Genomic DNA, 19,701 nt, shown 5'->3' with positions numbered 1-19,701 from the left:
GAGAAGCACTCGAAATAAGTGTATACTTGTACCGGACTGGTACAGCAGGTCACCACCAATTGTAAATCTAACGAAAGAAGGCCCAGAATGACTTTTAGAAATAGAGATCTTCCAAGGTATCCCTAATGGTGACATAGGCAATATTGGTCCGAAAACGCCATCATCTAATCTTCATTACTTTTATCTGTGAAATTCGAATTGATTAAGGATTTGTATGGTAAGGATTCTTGGCAAAATTGATTATGTCATGAGGATACTTACATAATTTGTGGTGCGGCTAGTAAACCTTGTGGTGTCGGTAACAATTCCCGCCAGTAGTTAGTTAACGTAATCAACGGCCGATCTGGACACACGGCCGAGCTGGACACCCCAAAACACCATATTAAACGCGATAAATTACAACTTCATATCTTAACAACCAGATAATTTTATGATGAAATATCAAGGTTTCATAATTTAAATAGTATTTCTAGGTCACTGGCATATTTCAAGGAAATCAATTAAAGTATTGATAGAGATATATGGATTCAAGTTTGAAAGGGCAAAAATACGGTGTATTTTAAGGTAACGTATCTAAATTATAGTCTAAATGGCTTAAAAATCTATGTAGGTTGTTCCGGCAGCTTAATAAATGTATAACCTTTAATTTCAATCGAAATGAACCCCTGGTTGTTGAAATATCGATGAATCAAAATGTAGTATTTAGTATGGTGTTTTGGGGTGTCCAGCTCGGCCGTGTGTCCAGATCGGCCGTGGAGTACGTTAGTAAAAGCTGCGGTGTCCCTAGTGATTCCCTGAGCAGCTCCGTCTGATCAGGGGCGTGCTCAATTCTACCCAGTGAGCAAAAGCGGCGAGGGGGTGAGCACTAGAACGGAAGAAGGGCGCCAAGCGTTGCCAGACATTTTCCGGTATATATGTACTCCCATTCAAACAGCCCGACCTAGCTGCTTAGGCACAGTAATCTTAACTCCAAGAGTCCTTGCCGCGTGATACACCCAGTCAGCCTGACGGAGGAACTGGCGTGCCAACAGAACAGCATCAGCTTGAGCATTCGAGCCTGCCACCATTGACTCCGCCGTATGCGCTTCCACATCCAAATCAGACCCCTGCACAAGTTGACTCGCGGCCTTAGCCTCCGTGATCAATCCCACAGCCCCGACCAAAGTCTTCTGACCAGCCTGTCGAATTTCTTTCCGGATCCGACCAGCAAGATCAATCTGGTAGTTGGTGTGAGGCTCAATAGTCTGATTTTTATGATTTCCCCCGGAGCTAACATCAAGGAAATCAATTCCCAGATCGGGAAGGATCTTAGCAAGTTTGATCGACTCCTCCATATCCCAGAATCCCTCGAATTTGCCATCAAGCCACTCCGTCGCGCTGATGCGGAGGAATAGAGGCATATCCGCTGGAATAATAGCACGGATGGCAGCTGCAACCTCACGCAGGAGACGCGTTCGGTTCTCGAATGACCCGCCATATTTGTCGGTGCGCTTGTTGGTCACGGGGCTTAAGAATTGACTGAGAAGATACCCATGTGCGCCGTGGATTTCAATCGTGTCAATGCCAGCCTTGACAGCCAACTCGGCACTTTGCGCAAACGCCTTGACTACATCTTCCACCTCGGCGGTACTCAGTTCGCGAGGAGCCCAGAACGCATCACCAGGAGCCCAAATCTGTTCCTCACCACCAGACGGTCCGACAACATCATGCGGCCATCCGCCTGCAGCCTCCTCTGCCCGAAGACTGCGCTTACCAGCCTCGGCAGCAACCCAGGGTGGCATCGTACTCGCCTTACGACCCGCATGAGCCAGCTGAATCGCAATCTTAGCACCCTGGCTATGAACAAAGTCCACAACGCGCTTCAGACCCTTGAATTGCTCCGACTCTGTGCCCTGCTGCCAAAGGCCTGAATCATGGGGTGAAATACGACCATTGGCTTGCACGGATGTTGCCTCGATGATAACCAGGCCTACGCCCTTGAGAGCGAGGTGGCCGAGGTGAGCGATGTGGTAGTCTGTTAATGCGCCGACAGAGGGCGAGGAGGGGTCGGATTCGCAGGAGTACATGCACATGGGTGCGACCATGATTCGGTTTTTCAGTGTTAATTGCCGAATCTGGAGGGGTCGGAATAGAGTGGGTGTTTCTGGGCTTGTTGGCGATGTTGATGCCCCGCCGTTATTGGCCGGTGTGAAATATGGTAGGCCTTCTCGAGGGAGGACCCCATTATTACCGAGAGAGCCCATGGTTGGATGTAAGGATAAAGTGGGTGGTAATTGAAATAGGCGATAGGAAGAAAGGCACCCGCGGCTCAAAGATCAAAAGGAAGATGTGGTAACTCAACAATTGGCAATGTCGACGTTGACGTTGTTCATAGGGTCTTTATAGATCTTTCTCAAAAATCCATGGTCACCTTTCATGCTTGGTAAGCAATTAGCTTAGAGATGACCCTACAGGAATGTCTTTCGCGTGCGACTCGCCTATTGGATGGACGTGGTTATCAGAGAGACAATTGGTCAGATTTCAGGCCCACTCGGCAACTTCTCCGAACTGAACCCCTCTAAGGATAGGGGATTTGTCTTTCTCCGAATTGGGGCACCGGGTAATCGGCTACGGCTACTTTTTGGGACCTACGAATTGGGGTATATGATAAATACACTATGTGTAAGCACGAAGAGATAGAAATTTCAAATAAGTGGCAGCATTGGAAGAATTACCAAATCACGAAAGAAGGAAACGAGGTAGCCAAGACGGCACGCAAATACCCGTGATAGCGAGCCTGGATACCCCAAGCAGGCAGCAGGTACCACGAAGCCATGACGGCTTCAACTAAACCCTCGAGAGTATAAGAGTCCATGCCCAGAAAACATCCGATTATCCAATTTCCTCCGATTAAATCCTCCAAGATTATTATATGTCCACACAAGCGAGCTCAGTTGGTCTCCTTTCCCTCCGCCTCGTCGGCAGTCGCGATGATCGCCGGCGGCTTGGGGATGTTCTGGCGGAAGATATGACGCTTGATGAAGTATGGGAGCCAGACGGTCAGCTCGTGGCTGATGAATTTGCTGGTGGGGACGGAGAAGACCTCTGTGGGAGATGTAGATGTTAGTGGGGGATTCGACCAGGGGAGTTTGAATGCCGGGTTCGGGTTTTTGGTTCACTTACGGTCCAATTCTTCCAGGGTAAGCTGCTTGGTTTCTCTGACGAAGCAGAAGATCATGAACCACGCGACAAGATTGAGTCCGGCGTAGAAGCCGACTATAACTGGGTTAGTAATGTATCGCGGGAGTAGGCAGTGGGGGTGTACTTACAGGCCCCGGTGGGAGTCATCACGGTCTTCATGCGGGGGAAGGTCAAGCTGAGAATACCAGCTGCCAGAATCTGTTAGCAAGATCACTGTATCATTCGAGGCTTCATAATCTTACCAAAGGTGTTGTTAATGCACACGGCCCAGGCCATGCCCTGCTCACGCTGGATGGTGGGGAAAACTTCGGCGGAGTACTGGAAAGCCACGGGGCCTTCACCCAGCGAGTAACAGATGGTGAAGAGGTAGACAAAGCTGGGGGACAAGATTAGTCGGGGACCGGGCTGTATACTCCCCATGGAAAACTTACAGGACAACAGGTCCAATGTGCTCTCCTCGGCTGCGGTGATCGTCTGAATTCAGCAGAGACAGACCAGCAGCCAAAAGGAAGATACACATCAGAGGGAAGGTCTTTATAGGAGAAGTTGTTAGTCAAATCCAAGTTGTATTGCCAAGAATAACTTACAATCAATGTCAGAGTTCGTCGACCCTTGGTGTCGATGAGGAACAGTGTGGGAATGGTTGACACGACCTGGATGGCACCATAGCCAAGGGAGGCGTACAAGGCCTGGACTGGGGTATAACCAACATTCTCGAAGATAGTTGAACTGTAGAACGAGATGACTGCAAGATGTTAGATAGGACCATGGGCTGAGAACGACAGACCACATACTGTTAATACCGCACATCTGCTGTGCAATCATGACAGTCGAAGCACCGTAGTTGGCTCGGCGGATTCTAGGCACGGTGAACAAGTCCCGCATACGGGAGAAGTAGCCTGCACCTCGGGCCTCCTTCAATTCCTCCTCATAAATGACCCACGAGTAGTAAAAGTCTCGTGCACCAATGATTGGATGAGCTCGGAGCTTGCACATAGATCGGAAGGCTTTGGCGTGCTTGCCGTGCTTCATGAGCCAACGAGGAGACTCGGGGCAAAAGAAGATGCCAATCATCAGGACAAAAGACGGAATGAAAGCCGAGCCGAGTTGCAGACGCCAAGAGATATCACCAGTGTCCTTGACAATCACGTTGGCACAGAAACCCAAGAAGATACCGGCCACAACCCAAAGCTGCCAGAACATGACCAAGGCACCACGAATTCGGTGTGGAGCCATCTCCGCCGAGTAGATCGGGACTGTAGCATTCTTTGCACCGATGCCAATACCCATGATGAAACGCGCGGCAAATAGTCCTTGCCATGTCTTTGCGAATCCGGAACCAATCGGGGTAGCAGTGAGACAGGCAGCGGTCAGGAAAATTTCACCTCTACGACCCAAGTAGTGATTAAGTGGATCAACAATGAAAGCACCACTGCGAGCAATATTAGTTTTGTTTCCGCTGGAACCAAAAGAATGAAAGCCACAAAGATACTCACATGAGACCAGCAGTCAAGAAGATGATAGAGTTGACAAGACCAACGATCCACTCATCACGTCCCTTGCCATTGATACCCAGCGCCACGGGGAACGACAGGTTAGCGCCGTTAGAACCGGTCTGATCCCAACCTTGTGTAGCAGCGCCAACGGCACACAGCGCGATCGAGTACCACAGCATCCACGGTCCGTGCCACTTATGGTCCCGCTCGTAGATCAGGGCATCGCGCTCATCCTCCTGCAGCTCGACGAGGTCCTCGAACTCCTTGGGGCTGCGAGCAACCAGGGCAGCACGGCCAAACAGGTCGGCGTGCTCGGACATACCGTGCAGTTCAGCGAATCCACGAGCATCCTCGTAGACTTGCTCCTTGGGGTAGCGCTGTAGAGAAAGAAACGGTCAGTATGAATTTTGAGGCCTATCTGATGGAGCGCGACAAGCTCGTCTTGGAGTGAAATCTTGGCAAAGCTTACCTTCAGAGGGTTGACGACGATGTTGAGAGCAGTCGCGTGTCCAGACTGAGGGCGCTCATCGGTCTTGGTGGTCACAGGAGCCTGAGCCACGAACTCATCGTGGGCCAAAGGATCCTTGCCAGTAAGTTCTTTTTCCTTCGCGTCCATGATGGGCGAGGAGTTATCTGGCAATTGTTGAAAATGTGCAGTCAAAAAATGATGCTGGGAATGGGAAGATGATGGTGAGGGGAAAGTTGAGGAGGAGAGGTGTGGAAGAGGAAAGGTGATGCAGCTCTGAGAAAAAAAGCAAAGCAAACACGACCAGGCTTCTCTTCTGTTCTTAATCTTCCAATTGACCACGAGTGATTCAGTCGGCACACAAAAACCCCGTGGGGGAAGAACAAATAATCGGCGACTCCACCGCATTTAAAGCTTCGGCCTTGACCAACGCCCCGTGGGGTAAAAGGCACAAACAGTCGTCAATCACTACTGCTTAGTCTTCCACACTCCTCCACTCTCCTGATCCGGCCCAAACGAAAGCAAAAAAAAAAGAGTCACACCTGGCGCCATCCTTAGTGCATACTCCTACTGGATAGGTTCACTTTTGCCCCAGTTTCCCGCACGGGCTGGAATTGGGGTCAGCGATGGCCTATTGGGAAACTTTGGAAGAGGATCACCGCACGACCCGGTCAGCCCAAGTCAGCCAAGGTCAGCCACCGGCCGCCCCCCATCCTTGTATAATTGCGCCAGTTTTTTAGGGTTTGGATTGTTTACGAGGGGGCTCTAAGAGTCTATTGATATCGTCGAAAGCCAAAAAAAAGCTGATCTGGAATTACAGAATTGGGAAACTTCCCCCCATCTCGATACCACATTCCATCCATCTAAAGTCTATCCACATTCCTGATCGATCAGCGCCCCGAGAAACGTGGGCTGCATGGCTGTCTGCACCTGGCCATGTGGTGTCGGATTGGACGGAATCCTCCTCGGCAGCCCCACTGACTTGCGCTCAAAGCGTATGCGGGGGGGTTAAGAATTCAACAGGATGAGCTCAGGTGCAGGTCAAGTCCGAGGCCAAGAGCTTGGGATGGGCAAATCTCTGGAACCTTCCATTGGTCATTAAGAGACTTGCCTGGGGGGCCTATTCCGGCGTGGAGCAACACTGGGACACTGTGACTCCATCGAATCCTACGACAAACGCCCGGTCTTTGCTACACTGCACATTCACGGGGCGTTTGAATGCTCCTGCACCTGCGTCTAAAAGAAAAGAGCTATCGATTGACTCTGATCATGGATGTGATCACGATTTCACAGCATGGACCACCCCCGACCGGCCCCGGCACGGCAACTTCAGCCCCATGGGCTTTGAGTCTGGTGATTTCGGTTGGATCGCTGGTCCCGGCAGATAGGCGTTTCAACGTGGCTTGGTGGCTGAACTTAGGTTACATTTGAAATCAAGTATACATCAACAGCAAGGGATAAATCCGATGTCCCACTGACGTCTTTGGCCATGCACCTTTTCCTTAGCTGGGACTATTAATGCCCCTCAATTGGTGGGTAACAGGTGACTGGTCATGCCATGTGCTTTGCTGGTTATGGTTTAGGGAGGACAGTTCAGTACATACATCATCAGAAATTGTCCTCGGTTTACCCGGGAGAAATACAGGACCGGCTTCGGGGGTCTGGCTCTTCTTCTTTATTAATCCGGGCGCATCCCACCTACCAAATCCGGATACCTTTCTATCAACTGCTCTAGTCCTTGAGAAGGTTCAGGGTATCTCCGCAGTTCCCCCAGCGGGGAAATTCCGGAGAAGGAAGCGTTTTAGAGAAACCACGATCGAAAGAATCAGGACCAGGAAGGGATCTACACTCATCTATGCCTCAGGCACCAACATCAAGTCCTCGCCAATATTCTTAGCTGGGAATAAGCATCAGTCAATAATCCTAAGTGACTGGAAGGTTCAAGAAAAACTAATAAAACATCGTCTTAGGCGTCTGTTTGAAATGGATAGCTCTTGAATCGTATGAGTCAAGCAGCCCAATGAGAAAGTACTGTATTGTCAGTATCTCCAAGTACTGATTGATGGACTGATCTCATTCGGCTTCTGTTATCATCAATTTGTCAGGGGTTTCTCGGTTCTTATAAGTGGTTGTCTCTCTACCAAACCCGAAATCATGTATCATTTTAAAACTAATTGGAAACCTTTAAAATCTGTCGCGAGGATTCTAATCAGGCCAGAAACTTGTGACGCGTCGGTGTGGGAGGCCTAGTTTTTAGTCCGTCTCCACATTTCGAAGTTGACCGACTCCTAATCTCTTTCGCATGCGTCGCCTTCATGCTCCATTATTCTTAACTAGCCTGGCTTCATGCGGTCGCATATATCACTCTAACAGTTGCCCCGCTTATAGTATGAAATGGACTCGGTGTAGCCGAGTGGCTCAAAGCCGAAAATCGGAGAATCACGGTTTACTTTTCGGTCGGTGGTCGGGAAAGATAGAAGGCCGAACAATTGAAGGCAGCATAGTAGACAGTACCCTACATACGATTTCATAGAAGCCAATGAGTTACCATGGACCTCGGTATACCGACTTGAGCACTAATAATAACACTGATGCCCTATTGAGTTAGACCGCTTCAACTATCCTTGTAAATCAAGCAATTAGGCCCTTTGATCTGATATCCAGCATCCTGCATTGAATACTGGGTATCGTTACTAGATATTATCATCGAACATACCCTTAGTTGCCTGCTCATGTATAATTGAAGCAGCAGAGCAATATTAGAGCTATCCAGACGCTCATGTGGAAGTCACACAACAAGAAACTTGATGTACATACAGTAGGACTCGACCACCGGCCATACACCTACCACAGCAATGATTCCCTAGCAGTCTAATTAAAGATGCAGCTATCCGCCCCCAAGCTTAGCTCCAGTCCAGGACTGGGATCCGCCAAGCAGGGGCCGATTCAAGAAATACCGGGCCCAAGAGCTAACCCTGCCAATCACGTTTTCAGATCCGCTTGACGTTGCCGCAAGTCGTTCCCTGCAAGCTATGTTTCGCCTCGGCTGATCGCCGTAGTGTTGTCACGATGCTCCGGCTAATATCGATCTACAAAAGCTAAGCTAAGCCATGCGGCTAATATTGAGATCTACGGGAGTAGGCCGGCCGCCAAGCGAGTCGTTCAGGTGTTTTGGGTCTTGGGGTTACGGTTATTGGTTCTAGAAATAGTATTCTAGTATTATCTTGTTAGACGACACTTCATTTATTCATTTTGGGTATACGATATTGTCTTGTCGATGGAACCTGACCTCATCGTTGTCTAATTCTCCCTAGCTGAGAGGTACTTAGCATTTTTGGTATGTATAAAATAGAGATAGATAGGAAGGTTTAGGATGTAAACTTTATAGATTGATCGAGGATTAGCATATTTTCCTACTGGAAATATCATTCAAGTGACTGCGAAGGTAAAGAATGGCCAGGCTACAGTGGTTGTGCCAGACAGCGAGGTTGTTGTTGTGACATTCAATTAATGTGGTTGGCATTTTTGCAAAGCATCTAAAAGACTTGGCACTTTGAATTAGATTGACTTCATACATTGATTTCAAATCCAGTTTCATTGATACAAATCCGATACTATCTACAAAATAGCAGTAGCATTTGCATGGCTGCCAACCCCTCCTGTCAGACCACTCATGATTAGCATCCTACCAAACAAAGATCAAGATTCAAGTTCTTACCAGGCATATTCGCAGGCGCACTCGTCATGAAAAAAGTCCACTTCCCCCGCTCCCGACACTTCTCAGCCAATCTCTCCAAATCCCACATCTCACCAATCGGACAACCCCAAAGCGCCAACAGACTCTGATGCAAAAAGTCCATCTGAGGAACAGGCCAAACCTCAAACGTCGGCGAATCACCCGCCACACCCGCAAAGTAACAATCATGCAGCCAGTCCCGAACAGCCTGGTCACGGGAGACGCCTGCAAAGGCCAGATCATCGTGAGTACGTGTCGCCGCTGTGTAGCGCTCCTCTGGGCTAATCTGGTGGTACTTCTCGACGAAGCCGGAGCGGATTAGTAGGAAATCACCGACGCGGATGTCGCCTCCCTCGGATTCGGGGCGGATGTCGAGGCCTTGGGAGGCGGCGCAGGCTTTTAGGTCATCTAGTGTGATGGCGTGGGATGTGTATGGGTCGTAGGGCTTGTTGTGGGTTAGGGCGTAGTGGCGGTAGTCGAGGAGGATGCCTCGGCCGGCGATGCCGTGGTCTGCCCAGTGGTGGATGCTGCAACGGAGGTTTGGGTTTTCGCCGAAGAAGTCTTTGCTTGTGGCCTATAAGAAGGGATTAGCTTTTTGAAAGTAGGAAGAGGCGCACTGAGGTATTACCTTGTTATAGAACAGCTTGGTTGGAATGTGGGAGAACTAGATTGTAATCAGTGTTTGAGCGAGTAATTCCTGCTTGCCAATGACTTACATGGCGGAAGCCGTCCCATTGAGTGCCACTCTGAGTATTGAGAGAGTAGCAGTCATCATATGAGATATCTTCAGCGATGGTCTTGTAGCTATGCTGGAAGGTTTCGCGATTGAACGCAGGCTTCTCGGGCACATTAAGAGGAAGACTATTGAACAGTCAGTCCAATCCCACCGATGTATCTCCAGGCTTTCTCGTGACATACTCGAGTCGCACCATCTCTCCTGTGAGGATCTCTTGCGCGGACGCCTTGACCCGCTGCGGTGTCAAAAGGTTCAATCGTCCCAGCTGTTCCACTTTCGTTAGCGGTTGCCTTCAACTGCAACTGTCCATTGTCGGCTATACCTGATCATCTTCTCCCCACACCCAAGCCGCACCCTCAGGCGCACCCGGCAGCTGAGGCAAATCCTTCCGCGACGGAAACCTGGTACAATTGGGGTTCCAGGGTAGCTGGTCTGGAGCTTGAGCAGTCTCAGTCATTGTATCGGATAATATCCTCTGATCTATATGAGCAGATATCGCAGAGAGTCTCTTGGAAGAAGTTCCAGACGCCATCGTGGTAAAATATCTGAACGGATCAAGGGAAGCATGAACTCAAATTCAGTTGGTCCAGGAGACTGGGAAGCTACAACCGACTCGTTTATATGGGACGAGTGGATCGATCGGCTATGGAGTGCGGGGAGAAGAGGGCTGGTTCTTCGCTCAGAGCTTCCTGCCGAGGATGTAGATAGGTCGGGGTTATTCCATAGTATACTTGCAAAGTCTGTATTTGTCAAGGTTCTAGAGGAGTCGAAATGGTGATATACTCATAAGTTCATATTCTATCTTCTCAACAGGTCTGGTGGTTATCATCCATGTCCCTGGGACTACGAACATCATCTTACGTGTTGCTTGCAGACGACTTGAATCAACCTGAGTGGATGCGTGGCCTGGAAGCTTCTCCGCATTTTCTCTCCACTAGGATGACGTCCCACATTTGGCAGACAAATCCGCACCTTGTCTGACCGGAGATAACAGGCATGTTAAGAAGAACAGGTAACACTAGCTTCATGTAACCTTGCAGCTAAAAAGCTTGATCAATTTTACAAGACACCATGTACATACAGATTTACAGGTACATTGGTGAATAGACCAAAGCGGTCCTCTTTTTCTTTGTTTTGCTGGAGCTATCCTCCAAAAGTATGGTTATGATACATTTGCATTGAAAACGGACTGGCCCTTAGACCAATAGCCGACCTTAACCGAAGAACCATGCGCTTGTGTCCCAGATTGGCATTGAGCACATTCGAGTCTCCTCACATCGTATCACTTGCTTGAAAAGCCATCACACAAAAAGTGTGAGATATCCACCCAGAAATATTGGATATCAGGAGTCGACGCTGAAGAGGGGGGTATGCTTGACAGAAAAAAAGAGATCGGAAAGGCAGAAAACAAAGGACGTGGACGTAAAACACCAGTTGCCTGTCGCAGAAGAAAAAAAAAAGATATTGTCGTATTGCCATCCCAGAATGCCCAGTTCCATGATTTCATTCCCATTGCGCCGAAGAGACGAAAAAGATTCAAGCATGATCAATCGTTTCGCTCATAGGTTTGGATAACCCACAAGGTGAAGAGACAGAAAAAAAAAAAAAAAGGAAAAAGACATAGCAATCATTTAGGAAAATGCGAAATGGGAGAGATGGCCTGATTTAAACCTGCGAGGGCACGCCGGTGGATTGCGAAGGAGGACGACCGCCGCGAGAACCACCACGGCCACCATAGCCACGGTTGTTGTTGAAGCCGCGACCGCGACCTCCATAGCCACGGCCACCGCGTCCACCACGACCATAGCCGCCACGTCCACGGCCACGATAGCCGTCAACGCTACCTTGGCCAAAGGTTTCAATGTTGCGCTTCTCCTCCTCACCGCGCCATTCACGGCCGCCAACGCGGTTGGTGTTCTCCTCGCGGTCACGAGCCTCACTGGAGATGTTGTCGAAGAAAGAGGCAGAGCGATTGTAAAGGTTGTGGGAAGTTGCGGCTGCAGGATCATTGACCTCAGCCTCGGGCTGGTGGGCAACATCGTGGGACTCGGCGTCAGCGGCAGGGGACCCGGTGGCAATAGCCTCCTTGATCAGATCCTGCTTGTTGAACTTGGCATTGGCAGTCGCAAAGTCATAGTCGGACTCGGGAACTTCGATCTTCTTGGATGGAGCGCGAACGCCGCCACGACCGCCACGAGGGTGCTGCTGATGCTGATGCTGGGGGTGGTGAGGGTGATGCGGGTGCTGCTGGTGCTGTTGGTGACCACCGCGAGGAGCACGAGGACCACCGTAGGGTTGCATATCGTTCATCTTGCGAGAAAGAGCGTCAACCGAGGCATCCTGGCCGGGCTTCTTCTGAGCACCGGGCTGAGGCAGCTTGGCCATCGCTGCCGCAACGGCCTGAGAGGCTGCAGCGGTGGCATCGACTGGAGCAACACTGTGGGGAGGAGCGACAGGTCGTGGCGCAGCCATTGGGATAGCTGGCATAACGCGGCCGCTCTTCTGAGCTGCGGCAGCAGGTCCGGATCCGTGCACGGCCTCCGCTACAGTAGGCTTAGACTCAACGGGTGGAGTGGGCGCATTTTGAGCGGCGGGGGTCGCATTGCGGCTGGTGGGCTTCTGGTCTCCACCGGGCAGCTCGGACGTAGTCTGAGGAGTGGGCACACCGGGAGGACCTGGGCGCTGCTGAGGTGGTTGTCCAGGTGTACCATGGGGCATCTGGGGAGGGAACTGGCCAGGTCCTCCGGGAGGGAAGCCATGGCCAGGAGGAGGGAACCAGCCTGGAGGAGGAGCGCCATAAGGCATGTTGCCGGGAAAGCCGCCAGGACCACCAGGGCCAGGAGGGAACGGAGGTGGGGGCCCATTGAAGCGTTGTCCATAGGGTGGGTAGAATCCTTGCTGCGGGAAAGGCTGCTGTGGGGGGTATCCGGGAGGCGTCTGCTGAGCTCCCTGCGGGGGTTGTGAGGATGGTTGAGGAGGGAGGCCTGGGGCGGAAGATCCCATCGGAGGATTCGGCACAGGACCAGGTCGCGACATGTTCTATAATTGTCTCCGAGTCAGTAGGCCGAAAAAAAAGCACGAGCAGCAATGAACATGAGAGGAGATTGATCAATCAGAAGGAAGGCAACGGAAATATCGACACGGTTTTGCGCATTCCGAACAGGTCTGTGAGTTTACATCCGAATATATTTCATCATATGATCAATTGACCGACCGCGATGGAGCGGACAGGCTGATGATGGGCGCGAGGTGCAGGTGCGAAAAGAATCAGAGAACCAAAGGACATAGCAACTTACACCAAGGATAGCAGGGTCATCAGGAACCCGAGGAGGCTCTTGCTGTGTGTTCTCCTTAGTCTCCTCGTCGGCGATGCTGATGTCGCTCACATCGCTGCCACGGAAAACAATGTATTCGTAGACAGTGGAAGAGGGAGGAACCTCCTCCGCTGGGTTCTTGCGGCGGCCCTCAGTGCCGAAGGACTGCACATTCTCGAGTGCTATCGTGGACGCCTCGGGGTTGATCTCATGAAGGGTACCGACATAGCTGGGAGATAGTAAGCAACGAGCTCGTGGCATTGACAGTAATGCGGAGGACTCACCGAATCTCACTCTTGGAGATCAAGTTGAAACGCTGACTGCGAAATGTTAACTCCAGCCCAGCCACATAAACCCTGGTTCCGCCCGGGAGCTGCAGGTGACTGACCCTATCAAATGGTTCATATCCATCTTGGCGGGGGGCGCGGAATCGCGCAACGAGTGTGAAGAGTGAAGGAAAATCGAGGCGAAGGGAAAGCGCGGACGCAGGACGAAGGAGGGGTGGAGGAAATCGAGTGACGTGGAGGAAAGTGGGTAAGATGGGAAGGGAAGAGAAGAGAGAAGAAGCAAACTCTGGTGGTTTTGGTGGATTCGGGCTACGGCAGGCGGCAGAAGCTCGGTGAGCAGTTCTCCGGGTGGTGAATCGGAAGCTGTTTTTTGTGAGAGATTCAACCTTCCTTTAACCCCGTGGATAGTGAAGAGAAAGAGACAATCAAGAGAGAGCTTTGGTTTCTAAGATGACGACCTCTTCAAACCGTGATCACTTCTTCCAGACCTCGTGAGAACAATTACTACTCTAGTACCTCTCGATATATCACATTCCGTACTGACTCCCCCTCCTTACTTGCAGTGCTGCCTTAGATGACCAGGAGCGGAAAGAAGCCAAGTCCAAAAATGACAATGGCAATCCCATCAAGACACAGAGCAAGATTCTAGCTGTCTACCCAGACCCTTGGAATCAAGGATCCGTTTATGTTGCGCAAAGTAGTGGCGTGGTGAGGAGGGTCGTGTTGGCGGTATGTACTCAACTTCAGCTTCAGAGTACAGAGAAACCGGTGACTAATACTATTTACAGACAGGTGAGACTGCAGCCCTCTACAAGGGCCCCGAAGCTCCATTGACAAGCCTATGTCTCAGCCCTGACGGAAAGCTGCTGTTTGCCGGCTGCTGGGATAAGACCATCTGGAGCTGGGACGTGGTCTCCCGACAGCCTCGGCAGAGGTACGAAGGACACAGTGACTTTGTCAAGTCTGTGATTAGTGCGAGGCTTCAGGGCCAGGATGTGCTGATCTCCGGGGGTGCGGACGCCAAAATGTTTGTCTTCGACATTGCCAGCGGCGAGCGGACCGAGACATTCAAGGGCCACCTCCGCGGTATCTTGGACCTTCACATTGACCCCGAGACGGAGGAAGATCAGACGACTGTCTTCAGTGCTGGAAGTGATCGAGAAATCCGTCAATTCAAGCTCGTTGGTGGAGGCGACGAGGCCGAGCCCCTTCTTCCACACGAAACCAGTGTGAACAAGCTCTTCTTTGATGCAGATGGTGATATGTGGACCGCGTCCGCTGATAAGACGGCAAAGTGCTTGGTACGAGCTGATAGCTGGAAGGCTAACCTCACCTTGGAGCATCCTGATTTTGTGCGAGATATCCTTGTCTATGAGGCTGGAGGCTGGGTGGTAACTGCCTGTCGCGACGAGGAAGTTCGAGTATGGAATCGATCGGTAAGTCGTTCGATCCTGTCCTTGCAATTAGTGATGAACGCATATTAATATCATGCTAGACTGGTCAACTTCATCACACCTTCTCGGGCCATTTTGAAGAAGTTACTGGCCTGGCACTGGTTGGGTCAACTGTTGTTAGTGTGGCCATTGATGGCACCATTCGGCAATGGTCTCTTCGGCCCGAAGAACTGCAGCAGGCCGTGGACTTGGCTAAAAATGGCCCCACGGAAGAGGAAGAACCGAATGCTGAACCCATGCTCACAGAAGAGGAGGAGCGGGAGTTGGCTGAGTTGATGGGTGATGATTAGACATTGCGTTATGATACCCCAGACTAAGATATGAAGACGTGCATGATATAGTGTGTTAAAAAACATTGACAGAGTCCTAAGCTCACAGAGATGCCTTGCTATTTTCCCTTCTGGGTCAGATCCTTGCTACACTCTAGAGCATAGACTTCCACTCTAGTAAACACAAAATCTGACCAGATGAGTATAGACACGTGACCAGCTCGACACATGGTGACGTATGGGGCCGATCTCCCGTACTTTCCCCCTCCAAATCGACCAAATCGACCAAATCACCCCCAAAGCACCTCCAACCCACTCCCCAAGCTGAGCCCCGACCTCCCTGGCTGCATTTACCCCCACTTCCGGCCCTTGGACACCCGCCTAACCCCTGTGAGACCTTCCTCACATCTCGCCATTCATCCTCGAATTGCCCTTGGTAATTAGACTCGGACGCGGGGTAGTATCTGGTCCGTCTTAGCTCGGACCCAATCTTGCCGGATTCCGTTAGCACCTCCGACTTGGGCCGAGAGATAACGTGGTGGAAATTCACCCCGCAGACTTTCGAAATCTCGCCTCAAAAGCTTCGCCGAGCATGCAGTCGCAGCACGATATATCGGAAGCGGGACCGAAGATGGTCAACCGCCTGCAACAGAGCAGATCGCCATACGTGAGATTCGCCGACTATGCCTGCCCTGCCCTTGCAAGGAGCCGCGGGACGCTAACGGTCAACTAGGTGCGGGCGCACATGAACAACCCCGTCGCATGGCAGCTCTGGGACGCAGAGGCCATCGAGCTTGCTCAGAAGCATAATCGGATGATATTTCTCAGCATTGGGTATTCGGCTTGCCATTGTATGTGACCGATCGGGTCTAAGATTCTCGGCAGATAGCTGGCCAAGTGTATTAACGATTTGTAGGGTGCCATGTCATGGAGAAAGAGTCGTTCATGTCCCCCGAAGTCGCGACAATTCTCAACGAGTCATTTGTCCCAATTAAGGTCGATCGGGAGGAGCGCCCGGATATTGACGACATCTATATGAACTACGTCCAAGCGACTACCGGCTCAGGCGGCTGGCCGTTGAACGTCTTCCTTACCCCGGAGCTTGAGCCTGTCTTTGGTGGAACATACTGGCCAGGTCCAAGTTCCAGCACATCTCAAGGCCCAGGCACAACAGGTTTTGTGGAAATTTTGGAAAAATTGAGCGATGTCTGGCAGACACAGCAACAGCGCTGCTTGGAGAGCGCCAAGGATATCACGAAACAGTTGAGGGAGTTTGCCGAAGAAGGAACCCACTCTCAGCCCACTGGCCGTGAGGATGATGAAGATCTGGACATTGAACTTTTGGAAGAGGCTTATCAGCACTTTGTATCGCGATATGACTCCATCAACGGTGGCTTTGGTCGAGCGCCCAAATTTCCCACCCCTTCTAATCTTAGCTTTTTGCTGCGACTGGGCGCATACCCGAAGCAGATCCGGGATATCGTTGGACAAGAAGAGTGCGAGAAAGCGACCACCATGGCCGTCACAACTCTGGTGAACATGGCTCGGGGTGGCATTCGGGACCATATTGGGCATGGATTTTCCCGATATAGTGTCACGGCAGACTGGAGCCTGCCGCATTTTGAAAAGATGTTATATGATCAAGCACAGCTGTTGGATGTATATGTGGATGCGTTCCGATTCACCCATGACCCTGAACTGCTGGGTGCCGTCTATGACTTGGCTGCTTACTTGACGACCACCCCGCTGCAGTCGCCGACCGGAGGATTCCATTCCTCGGAGGATGCAGATAGCTACCCTAGTTCCAACGATACCGAAAAGCGAGAAGGTGCTTTCTACGTCTGGTCGCTCAAGGAGCTCACACAGGTTCTGGGTCCGCGAGACGGTCCAGTGTGTGCACGTCACTGGGGTGTGCTTCCAGATGGGAACGTTGCTGCCGAACATGATCCGCATGACGAGTTCATGAACCAAAACGTTTTATCTATCCAAGCCACGCCAAGCAAGCTCGCCAAGGAATTTGGGCTAAGCGAAGAAGAGGTGGTCAAGATAATTAAGGGTGGCAAGCAAAAGCTCCGTGACCACCGTGAGAAAACAAGAGGCTGGCCTGATCTAGACGATAAAATCATTGTTGCGTGGAATGGACTGGCGATCGGCGCGCTGGCCAAGTGCAGCGTCTTATTTGGAGAGATTGAGAGTTCCAAGGCGTTGCAGTGCCGCGAGGCCGCTTCTCGTGCTATCAGCTTTATCAAGGATCATCTGTTTGACAAGGCCACAGGAAAGCTGTGGCGCATCTGGCGGGATGGCAGCCGCGGTGACACTCCTGGCTTTGCCGATGACTATGCATACCTGACGAGCGGCCTACTCGATATGTACGAGGCGACCTTTGACGACAGCTATCTTCAATTTGCTGAGCGTCTTCAAAGTAAGGCCACCTGTTTCTCGTTGATGATGCTACAATAACTGACTGTTTTGCACAGAATATCTTAATGAGTACTTCCTGTCCAAGACAGACGTCACGTCTTCTGGATATTATAATACCTCGTCCGAGATGACTCCTGGCATGCCCGGTCCTCTCTTCCGATTGAAGACCGGCACCGAGTCAGCTACACCATCCGTTAATGCCGTTATTGCCCGCAACTTGCTGCGCCTGGCAGCCCTGGTCGAAGAGGATAGCTACCGTACCCTCGCACGACAGACCTGCAACTCCTTTGCAGTTGAAATCATGCAGCACCCGTTCCTTTTCGTCGGACTGCTTGACGTTATTGTGGGACTACAGATTGGCACTCGCACCGTGACTGGCGTATTCAGCACCGCTGAAATCTCCCCATCAACTGCCAGCCGCGGTGAAAGCCTCCTCAGTCGAAATGACGAGCCCATGGTAGCGCGTGACCTCATCGTGCAGCGAGTCCGGGCCGAGGCTGGTGCCGGCCTATGCCCAACTCTCGCCGTTGCCTCACTGGTCGATATCCGACCTTCACATCTGAAGGACTTTGTGGGTAACCAGTCCTTCTGGCTCAAGTCTCGGAACTCTCTGTTCAAGGACTTGAAAGCTGGTGATCCCGCTAAGAACCAGCTGTTGATCTGTGAGGCGGGGCGATGTAGAATCGTGGATATTTAGAGTGATCATCTATCTTTTTTCTTGTTACTTTTGATTGTTTGGATTTGGTGGGTATACTCTTGATTCATTTGGAGTACTTTTTTTTGGTCATTGTTTGTGATACTTGCGCTGGACAACGGGGTCCTCGTGTTTCTTGGGTGAATGCCGGGGTCACTCTTGGGCGGACCAAATTGAATGCTCTTGGTAGAGGTTGGTAGATGGAATAGAAATGTAACTAGCCTGACATGGCATCTCCTTCAATATGTTAAGTTGTGCCTATGATATGGAGAACGTCCTGTAGTCCATGATAAGAATTGGAGAGAACGCAAATTCAAATATTATCACTAGACCAGAAACCTACTCAATATGACTTCTCTGTCGTCTAGCTAACAATGTAGAATAAAACGGAGTACAGTAACGTCTTCATAGTCACAGGAGTACCTACGATTGTATGCCTCGTGCATACCATAAGCTACAGTTTAAGCGAGCAGCATCTTTGATCACAGCCCCGATCAATGTGGCTTTTTCTTCTCATTATCTGATTCGACATTTTCCATTACCAAGACTAGCTACTCATCAAATTCAACACGGCCAGTTTGTGGCGCTCTTGGGAAGTTCTTGGAGACTTGGCGAGGGCCCTTTCTGGAGATTAGATGGTAAGAGCGGGAGAAGTACAGACTTCAGAGTACTCTACATTATACGGTAGTGGAGTCACAGTAGTATTCTTTACCTTATTTCTGCTGCCTTAAATTCTTAATACTCTTCATGGTGATCGGAACTTCGGAAGATCAGACGTATCGATTTTTATGGTTTCAAACTACGGAGTATGGAGTCGATCCGTGATGTACTGTGTTCTGGAACCTCGGGACGGAGATGAGATGAGCCAAGGGTGTTGTTTATGGCCCCATTTCTTTCATTTCCATGCCGAGGAGTGGCTCACGCAATCCTTGTCCACTCCGAAACTACTGCTCCGTAGAGTAGACCGATCGTATTGGCATTGTGCCTTACTCTACAGACTATGTACTGCGGCCCGAAATAATGATTTGAGATTATGCGAATATGCATTGAATATCGCAAAGATGTTTATGCGCTCGAGCCTAAGTCGTTCATACTGTACCACGGGTAATAAAAGTGGAGCTAGATCGAATTGGACCGTCGAGGAGTTCCTTGATTCTATGCAGGTTAGAAGAAAGACCCTCAAAGGGCTTTCAAGGCTTTCAAGCCTTATTGACAGTTTGTGATAGATTGTGCCTGAGTCAAAGGTACTCTATTCTCATACTGTTGTAACTACGGAGTACAGTATAATGACAGGCAGGGGTCTCGAGTCTCGACTTCTTCCCCCTGGGCGGCACCACGATGACTGAAACACGAAATGATGAAGCGGCGCGATTTAATCAATTCTCTTAAATGACGGACTGGACCAGACCCGAAGCCAAGTTTCTTAGTTTTTCTCTAGTGGTCCCCGCCGTTGCAGTGGGTAATTTCCCGAATGATAAAAGGACGGTGATTGGTGAGAAGCCACTCACTCTGAAACTCACTCATGTCTGGGTATTTACCCTCCTTGTTACAGATCTCGATCGAGCTTGTCTGGGAATGGAGATGAGCGACGCGATTGTTGATGATCCAATTGATCATGAGTCCAGGCCGTACACAACAGGGTCTTTTT

General features: G+C 50.6%; 6 protein-coding genes across 6 annotated transcripts; 2 read left to right on the top strand and 4 right to left on the bottom strand.

Annotated features, from left to right (window-relative positions):
* Window positions 1-926: 926 nt before the first annotated feature.
* Window positions 927-2,243, bottom strand: N7473_010645 (NADH:flavin oxidoreductase/NADH oxidase; the record flags this gene model as incomplete). Its single annotated transcript, XM_057156584.1, has 1 exon — window positions 927-2,243. One exon carries the CDS (start codon window positions 2,241-2,243, stop codon window positions 927-929), a length of 1,317 nt encoding a protein of 438 aa, XP_057005239.1.
* Window positions 2,244-2,929: 686 nt separating this feature from the next.
* N7473_010644 (sugar porter family MFS transporter) lies at window positions 2,930-5,292 on the bottom strand (the record flags this gene model as incomplete). The annotated part of the gene is made up of 9 exons (XM_057156583.1): window positions 2,930-3,084; window positions 3,163-3,255; window positions 3,309-3,368; window positions 3,423-3,556; window positions 3,612-3,712; window positions 3,768-3,925; window positions 3,975-4,612; window positions 4,677-5,053; window positions 5,146-5,292. The coding sequence occupies 9 exons, from the start codon at window positions 5,290-5,292 to the stop codon at window positions 2,930-2,932; spliced, it is 1,863 nt and encodes a 620-aa protein (XP_057005238.1).
* A 3,468-nt stretch (window positions 5,293-8,760) lies between these two features.
* Window positions 8,761-10,071, bottom strand: N7473_010643 (uncharacterized protein; the record flags this gene model as incomplete). Its single annotated transcript, XM_057156582.1, has 6 exons — window positions 8,761-8,801; window positions 8,861-9,452; window positions 9,507-9,542; window positions 9,595-9,739; window positions 9,797-9,879; window positions 9,937-10,071. The coding sequence occupies 6 exons, from the start codon at window positions 10,069-10,071 to the stop codon at window positions 8,761-8,763; spliced, it is 1,032 nt and encodes a 343-aa protein (XP_057005237.1).
* Window positions 10,072-11,279: 1,208 nt separating this feature from the next.
* N7473_010642 (uncharacterized protein) lies at window positions 11,280-13,339 on the bottom strand (the record flags this gene model as incomplete). The annotated part of the gene is made up of 4 exons (XM_057156581.1): window positions 11,280-12,653; window positions 12,911-13,157; window positions 13,213-13,248; window positions 13,317-13,339. The coding sequence occupies 4 exons, from the start codon at window positions 13,337-13,339 to the stop codon at window positions 11,280-11,282; spliced, it is 1,680 nt and encodes a 559-aa protein (XP_057005236.1).
* A 273-nt stretch (window positions 13,340-13,612) lies between these two features.
* N7473_010641 (WD40 repeat domain-containing protein) lies at window positions 13,613-15,059 on the top strand. Its single transcript, XM_057156580.1, has 4 exons — window positions 13,613-13,706; window positions 13,779-13,944; window positions 14,004-14,651; window positions 14,711-15,059. The coding sequence occupies exons 1-4, from the start codon at window positions 13,666-13,668 to the stop codon at window positions 14,957-14,959; spliced, it is 1,104 nt and encodes a 367-aa protein (XP_057005235.1). The 5' UTR covers window positions 13,613-13,665; the 3' UTR covers window positions 14,960-15,059.
* Window positions 15,060-15,255: 196 nt separating this feature from the next.
* N7473_010640 (thioredoxin domain-containing protein) lies at window positions 15,256-18,324 on the top strand. The gene is made up of 4 exons (XM_057156579.1): window positions 15,256-15,605; window positions 15,672-15,789; window positions 15,855-17,360; window positions 17,416-18,324. The coding sequence occupies exons 1-4, from the start codon at window positions 15,531-15,533 to the stop codon at window positions 18,054-18,056; spliced, it is 2,340 nt and encodes a 779-aa protein (XP_057005234.1). The 5' UTR covers window positions 15,256-15,530; the 3' UTR covers window positions 18,057-18,324.
* Window positions 18,325-19,701: the final 1,377 nt, after the last annotated feature.

This window comes from Penicillium subrubescens (genome assembly GCF_028828155.1).
Source record: "Penicillium subrubescens strain IBT 31985 chromosome Unknown utg000007l_segment0_segment0, whole genome shotgun sequence".
NCBI classification, from domain to species: domain Eukaryota; kingdom Fungi; phylum Ascomycota; class Eurotiomycetes; order Eurotiales; family Aspergillaceae; genus Penicillium; species Penicillium subrubescens.
The sequence above is the reverse complement of the archived record's forward strand: the minus strand, read 5'-3'. Positions and strand labels throughout refer to the sequence as shown.